Below are 8,292 nucleotides of genomic sequence, written 5' to 3'. Positions count from 1 at the left end.
AAAATGTTTGTCCTAACCACAACAATGTAAAAATAATATAATTTTTCCTCGATCCTATCTAACTCCGCCCTCGATGACGTGTGCATACTCTAAGAGCAATCTATGCCTATTGATTACAATGCACATAATAATACGCTGCGGGGTTTGGAGAGGATAGTGTGTATGCATGCCTTACTTACCTCTACCTTGGAAGGCAGAGAGGTTGTTTCTATTGGACTTTCGACTCAAAAGGAGAATAACTAGATGTAGCATAAATAACTAGTATAGACTCAATGTTGCTCGGACAATGTCAATGGGTGCTTCAAAAATAGTGTATTTTTGGAGAGTCCGACACGGCTGCGGTATCAAAAGTGAAGAGTCCACACAACTTGTCATGTTGTGAACAATCATATCTACTAAACTAAAACAATACATAGTAAAAGTAGTGTTTGTGCAATACTTCATACAAATGAAATAACAGATAACCTTTGTCAAACCACAAAGAATTCTTCATGTTGCAACAGTTGAGAGATTCCACCTATTTTTTGTAGAAGAAAACTGTATGCTCATATACATTTGGAACTCACATCTTCTATATAATCTCGTATCGCCTATATCTAATAAATCTTTCACTCTCTTTAGTGTACAAAATTTTCCGTGGTTAGGAAAACAAAAGCAAAAGAATGTGAATGACTAAAGTTGTGTTATGTATGAGCTGAATAAGGTCAGTGTATGAAAGTGAAAATATTCACCAAGGTGTTGAAATCAAGAAAGCTGGAGAGCAATCTGCTGAAGAAGTACCTTCTTTTGAGCCGCGGTTATGAGACCTTTACATTCAGCATCCACCAGAACCTCTGTCATAATAGCAGCTGCGTGACCTCTAGGCTCGTTGGACCCCGATGCCTTCTTCAACATGAACATCTGGAAATGGTACAAGATGGAGAATTTAAGAGGACAGATTGAAACCTTCAATTTGATCCAGAAATTTCTGATTGAATTCTAGCGAGAACGCAATTAACTCCACAAGAATCTTGACATCTTTGAATAAACTTAAGCGAGTTACAGACGGATTCTAATAACCTATTTTGTGGAGTCCAATTCATGAGTTCAGCCTTATGCAGCCTTTAAGTGCAAAACCAGAATAAATAGATGTCAATAACATCGTATGCTCTTTAAACAAATAAAGACTAGTATTTTGAAGTATCAATAACCTAATTGCTTTGTAGAATCCTCTTGAAACGGCATAAGAAAAGAAATGTATTGCCCTTCTTAAATCTACTGTTTCATCAGAAATATCCACTTGATCGATAGTCAGAATTCAGTCACGATACATCAAAAGGTTTCAAGTTGTAAGGTAATCAGAACTTGTTCCATATAATATCCTGTCATGACTAATGTTAGTTTAACCAAGGAAATTTAGGTACCTGTCCACCATGTGTTATTTCTAAACAACCCGGTTTCTGTATGAAAGGCTCCCCATCAATCTGTACAGGAAACGGACTAGAAGCATGTATCCTTACCGTTCCCCCTTGGGCTAGCCTCCTCGCTTGAGAAAGTCCAACCTAAACGACAAAGATTGTAAGAAGGAAAGCAAAAGAGTCCAATTCTTTATAGTAACAACAAAAGAAGCTTTAAGTTAGAAACCTATCATGCATATAATATAACTACTACTTGACAGGTGGTATTTTAAATTGTCGACCATCGTCCATGAAAGCTTACACAACAAACAGCAAAGGCAAAAACAAATGTTAGAATTGATGAATAGATAGAAATGAAAGCACAAGGAAACTCTCCACACCTGTAGCTTGCCAAGGTGCCATGCTCCAGAAACACAAACCACTTCAAGTATTTTGTCATGCATTGACTGGTCGTTGAAGTCATCGTCATGCTCGAATTCATTTTGCCACAGATTAACTCCACCCATATAGCTACCAATATTTAGCACAATCAAGCCTTCAGTATCCTGATAGATTATAAATGAGGGGAACGATTAGGAATTGCAAATGGGAAAGCAAGAAGCAGTTTTGACTTCCAAATTTTGCAGTGTATACCCTGGGGATCTCTATGTTTTTCCCATCAACTTCAAGCCATACTTGCCAGGGCAAATCTGCACAAGCTCTGCCCATTATATCTCTAGCACCTTCTTTTGCATATCGCAATTTATTTACAAACTGTAGGAGAAGCTTGATTAGACACACACAAACACGAACAGTAAATTGCCAAATACAAGCAATAAAAACTAATCATCTTCAACGATGTCCATTGTTTTTATATATATAGTATCTCCTGGAGAACATATATGGGCAACTGTAAAGATTATTCTCAAGGACGAATAAATAAACATTCTCATATATTATGTTATGAAACAACTATAGTGTAAAGATCACAGAGGCTCAAAATGGCATGTTCCTACCTGACTGTTAAACTTCTCAGGGTTTTCTTCCCGGTTCATATGAAATTCATATGCAACCTTTGCATCACATCCTATACCTGTAACAGAAAAGATTCAGTAATTAGATAGATAAAAAGGTTCTAGTGACAGGGCGCGCAAGCAGCATCAAGAGGCATTACAGTTTTTAGTGCAGTGCTGGTATAAGTACGAAAAGGCAGGTCCAAGCATCACAGCTAAATATAGAAGAATAAAAGGATCTTTTCATTGAATTCTGGCTTAACATCATAAGCCCCCTCCCCCCACCCTAGGCAGGCAAACGGCATCCAAAACCCAAACTAAATAAGACAAAAAGTCACAATGTGCAAACAGATGGAAGATTACCCAAATAATTCAGCATGAACTTTGATTGCACCTTAGGGGTGTCAGAAGCTGATTTTTCTTCAATTATGTTCACTTTCCAACGATCAAGCATTTTAACGGCAGCATGACTCAAATCATGCAGAAAGGGTCTTAGTCCACCTTGCCCTTCAACCATCGCAAATCCACCACCCCATTGCAGGACTCTAGACAAATCATTTCCAGTTCCCAGAGGAAGAACTGCTACTGGTGGAGGAGATTCAAAGTTATGCCGCTCAATAGCATCAAGGACCCAAGCAACAGTCCCATCACCGCCACAGACCAAGACACGGAAGTATTGCAAGTTGCTAAATAATTCTAAACCAGCTTCCGGTCCTTGTGACTGACCAAGTTCAAATACCTGCATTTATGAAAATAAAATTCTTATGCAGTGTGAATGCTTGAATATAGAGACAACACTTCTCATGGCAGATAGATCGATAGAGAGAAGGAAGACAACTGTTAAAAGAATGCCTCTCTCTAATTTTCACTAGATTAGAACTTTATAATATAAACAAATTATTCCACAACTTAGATTATGTCAAGTTACAAAATGAGCTCAAAATAAGGAGGAAAATGAGGATGGTGATAGATCACATTCTAAATGAAGAAGACATATCGGAGAGAACTAGCATTTGTGACTTGGAAGCATGAGGTTCATCCTGGCCAAAACAAAACATTGGACCAAGCTACTAAGTTGAGGCATTCAGATAGTGTTTAAGTACATCTACTATCATTTGCTCATTAGCTAATTATTCTAGTTATTTCCTTTTACAGTATGTGCATGTGACAGCTAAATATACATGATTACTAGTTAACTCTTAATCTTAAATTGGAAGTTCACCTGAACAGGATTCAACAGCATGTTTAATCTCCTTCTTAGGGCAGGACCATTTTGAGCTCCACTTTTAGTATTTATGAAAACCAAAAGAGGTCTAGCATCCTGAGGTAAATCCAATAGTGCATACTTTTTAGATATGCCCAAGATTCTACTTTCCTGCTTGTTCCAGGCCAGTCCGTTCTGGCTACCTTTTCTGCCGCCCAGCTTGTTACATTTTACAGAGTAGCCATTATTCTTCTCGCTGTTGGACAGCTTCAAACCCAACAGGGATCTGATCACATAATCCAACGCTTGCCTTAAAGCAGAATCGTCTTCCACTTTACAATTTATGTGGTCATTTCCATGTCTGTTCCGATGTCGCTTTCGTCTCACATGCCCATTGGCATGCATTTTTTCTGCCAGAGAGCTTAATATTGCGCTACCTTTTGTCTCAGCTTCTAAATCTTTAACATAGAGTGGAGAGAGAATAAGCCTCCTGAGAGGACCCAAATCACAAATATCACCGCATTCTTCGGACATCTTGGCATGGCATTTGACATGTATCAATCGTTGACACCATAAACAATACCAAGTAGGAGATGCATCAAGAAACGGAACACCGCAAGGTTCATCACAATAGAAACAAAATGCAGACATCTCAGGATTCTCGTCCAAGTCAATCCATCTTTCGGACCAATGGTGACGTACATGGCTTAATCCGGCCTGTGCTACACATTTGCAATCCTTTGAGGCAAACAGAGAACAACCAAAATGGGCTGCCACACCACAGATAGAGCAACGATGTACTGGAGAATGTGATGCAGCTTTTGTACTTAAGTTATGTGGAGAAACGAGTGATGAGAGGCACACGCTGCATGTGGATGGCTGCACACTATAAGCAAAATCTTCAATCCACGTATGATGGGATAAGGGAACCTTCAGCTTCTGCCACGCTTGCTTCTTTGCTACAGCAGCAGCTTTAACCCAATTGAGAGATGTCTTCCGTTGCCACTTAAGGAGTACATAAATAACAACCAAGAGTCCAACGGATCCAGTAACCAACCAAGCGAAGATATAGGAACTAAAAAAGTCTGAACTGTTCAGCAACCTCAACAATGAAACACTGGTATCAACCATTGTTAATCCAATGTCTCATTATTCTTTTTCAATTCCTATAAAAAGCTTGGATGCTATTCCCCATGGAGCCAATTCTGGTAATGGAAACCTTAACCTACCAAAAGAAACTTTGTTTAAATCTTACAAAACAAGTTAAGCAAAGTAAAGAAATTTTAATAGATAGTATAGTAGTAAATTAATGTGGCGAAAAATAAACTACATCCAGAAATATATCATATGACGAGCAAGGATAAACGACAACACATTGCTACTTCTTCAGTCAAACTGCATTTCCATCAGAGAGCTGTTCTATCAATGATATCTTAGAGCTAAACATAATAAATGAAGAGCTAAACATGATATAGTATAAGATTATAGATTTTTCAATAACATAATAAATGAGCATGTCTTCTGTAAGAACCATTTTGTTGTCGTAAATCCTGACAAACATAATATGACCTCAGTATCATCTGAAGGAACACTACGAACAAATTCAAACATGCATAATGGAGTTTTAGTAGGTGCAAGAAATAACACATGTATAAACGTGCAATAAAATAGTGCGTAGGATTGTAATTCATGAGTTATATGGTCTCATCAGACATCCACTACAATTAAAAGAAGCAAACTAGACTAAACCTCACTCTTCATGTTTTTCATTCACAAAACAAAGAACCCAATAAAAGGTTGACATTCCACACTTCTGCCACCCCCTAAGAGGATGGCGAATAAAAAAAAACACATGGGTTTGAAGGTAGAATTCTCAATTCACAATGCCCTTAAAAAAGGGCAGCCCGATGCACTAAAGCTCCCACTATGCGTAGGGTCCGGGGAAATGCCCCACTACAAGGGTGTATTGTATGCAGCCTTACCTTGCATTTTTGTAAGAGGCTGTTTTCAAGACTTGAACTTGTGACCTCCTGGTCACATGACATCAACCTTACTAGTTACTCCAAGGCTCCCCTCCCATTCACCATGCCCTCACCATTCATAAATACCCAGGACCAGCTCTGTGGCCAATAAGTCATATGCCTTAGGCCCCAAATTTTACCAAGAATATTAACTGGCACCTTTAATTTTGATATAAGTAGTAAAAAAACATAAGCCAACAAGCTAAAATTAATGCAAATACATTAATCTTCTGTTACTTTATGTATAACTCAGACACGTGTTTAACAATAATATATATGCTATTTTTTTTTTAAAACTAATACACACGTGATGCACTTGCGACGTACAAAATGCACGTGCAACACATGATATGCACGTGGCACAGACAAGAGCGAAATATAAGAACTAAGACATATGTGAAACGCAAGTAGAAGCTAATATTACTAAATATATTTGAGACCTCGTATTACAATTTGATTTTAAGCCATCAATTCTACTAAGCCACCCCCTCTGCCCAAATCCACAACAGCTTCCAACAACAACATTATATCCATCATAATCCCACAAGTAAGACAACAACAACAACAACAAATCCAGTGTATTCCCACATAGTGAGATCTGGGGAAGGTAAGATGTACGCAGTCCATACCTCTACCTCTAAAGAAGTAGAAAGGCTATTTCCGATAGACCCCCGGCTCGAGACACGGTAATAAACAAATTCATAGTAAAGCATGGAACAAGATGGCATAACATAAATACGACACCCACAAGTAATAGTAAACAAAGAAAAGTAAACAGATTCGTAATAAAGCATGAAACAAGGTATCATAACAAGAATACTACCCCCACCAAGTAATGCCCTACACTAGCGACCCAAACTGAACCTAGCCTTCTGCCCTAATTCGCGTCCTCCATATCTTCTTATCTAGGGTCATGTCCTCAATGAGCTGTAACTGCTCCATGTCCCGCCTAATCACCTCTCTCCAGTACTTCTTCGGCCGACCCCTACCCTGCCTAAAATCATCCAAAGCTAGCCTCTCACACCTACGAACCGGGGCATCCATGCCCCTCCTCATCACGTGTCCAAACCATCTCAATCGGACTTCCCGCATCTTATTCTCCACTGGAGTCACACCAACCTTCTCTCTGATAGTCTCATTCCGAACTCTATCCCCCCTAGTCAACCCACACATCCAACACAACATCCGCATTTCCGCCACCTTTCATTTTTTGAATGTGGGAGTTCTTAACTGGTCAACACTCCGCTCCATACAACATGGCCTGACGAACTGCCACCCTGTAGAATTTGCCTTTAAGCTTAGGCGACACCTTCTTATCACACAACACCCCCGAAGCGAGCTTCCACTTCATCCATCTCGCCCCAATACGGTGCGAGACATCCTCGTCAATCTCACCGTTACCCTGAATCACGAACCCAAGACACTTGAAACTATCCCTCTTACATACCACCTGTGATTCCAACTTCACTACCACCTCATTCTCCAGCCTCACGTCATTAAACTTGCATTCCAAATATTTTGTCTTGCTTCTACTCAACCTGAACTCTTTAGACTCAAGAGTTTGTCTCCACACCTCTAATTTATCATTCACACACACCGCGTCTCATCAATCAAAACTACATCATCTGCAAAAAGCATACACCAAGACACCTCTCCTTGAATATGTCGCGTCAACACATCCATCACCAAAGCAAACAAAAAAGGACTAAGAGTAGATCCCTGATGCAATCCTGTCAAGACAGTGAAATGCTATAAGTCTCCTCCTGCCGTCCTCATCTGGGTTTTAGCTCCATCATACATGCCCTTAATTGCTTTAATATATGCCACCGGGACTCCATTCACCTCCGAACATCTCCAAAGCACCTCCCTAGGAACTTTGTCGTATGCCTTCTCCAAGTCGATAAACACCATGTGCAGGTCCTTCTTTCTTTTTCGATACTGTTCCAGCAGTATCCGTCTCAGCCTCACCTTGACCACTCTCTCCCAAATCTTCATAGAGTGACTCAATAACTTAATACCCCTATAGGTATTGCAACTCTGAATGTCACCCTTGTTCTTATAAAGAGGGACCATAGTACTCCACCTCCAAGCCTCGAGCATTTTCGCCGTCTTGAAAATTCCGTTAAACAATCCAGTCAACCACCTTAAACTAGCCTCGCAGAAAACTTCCAAAAATCCACAGGTATCTCATCAGGCCCCGTCGCCCTACCCCTTCGCATCCTGCGAACAGCCTCTCTAACCTCCTCTACCTTAAAACATCTACAATAACTAAAATCCCGACACTCCTCTGAGTGCTCCAGCTCCCCTAACACAATAGCTCTATCCCCTTCGTCATTCGAGAGCCTATGAAAATATGACTGTCATCTATTCTTAATGTGGCCGTCCTCCACCAACACTGTACCATCCTCCCCCTTAATGTACTTCACCTGATCGAGTTCACGATCCTTCCTCTCCCTAGCCTTAGCGAGTCTAAACAACCTTTTTTCCCCTCCTTTCTCCTGTAACCCCACATACAAGCTCTCAAATGCTGCCATCTTAGCCGCCGTAACTGCTAACTTAGCCTCCTTCCTAGCTAACTTGTACTCTTTCCTGTTTACCCGTCTCTTCTTCGTCCTTACTCTCAACCAACTTAGCATACGCCCCTTTCTTGATCTCCACTTTCTTCTTAACCTCTTCAT

General features: G+C 40.1%; 2 protein-coding genes across 2 annotated transcripts in view; both read right to left on the bottom strand.

Moving 5' to 3' along the window:
• The window catches only part of LOC107857067 (protein DELAY OF GERMINATION 1), a 6,003-nt gene extending 5,100 nt beyond the window's left edge, over positions 1-903 (bottom strand). The window contains exon 1 of the mRNA XM_047400495.1: positions 781-903. The gene's annotated coding sequence lies outside the window, so the exon portion shown is untranslated. The remainder of the gene's footprint in view (positions 1-780) is intronic.
• Positions 375-4,798, bottom strand: LOC107851383 (diacylglycerol kinase 2; the record flags this gene model as incomplete). Its single annotated transcript, XM_047400494.1, is given in 7 exon segments — positions 375-900; positions 1,404-1,541; positions 1,778-1,942; positions 2,031-2,150; positions 2,393-2,469; positions 2,753-3,128; positions 3,612-4,798. Coding segments are annotated over 7 exon segments (2,145 nt in total). The 3' UTR covers positions 375-744.
• Between the last annotated feature and the right edge of the window lie 3,494 nt (positions 4,799-8,292).

The sequence above is a fragment of the Capsicum annuum genome, chromosome 12 (genome assembly GCF_002878395.1).
Source record: "Capsicum annuum cultivar UCD-10X-F1 chromosome 12, UCD10Xv1.1, whole genome shotgun sequence".
Classification (NCBI taxonomy): domain Eukaryota; kingdom Viridiplantae; phylum Streptophyta; class Magnoliopsida; order Solanales; family Solanaceae; genus Capsicum; species Capsicum annuum.
Note: the sequence above shows the minus strand (reverse complement) of the source record. Positions and strands in the feature narration are given on the sequence as shown.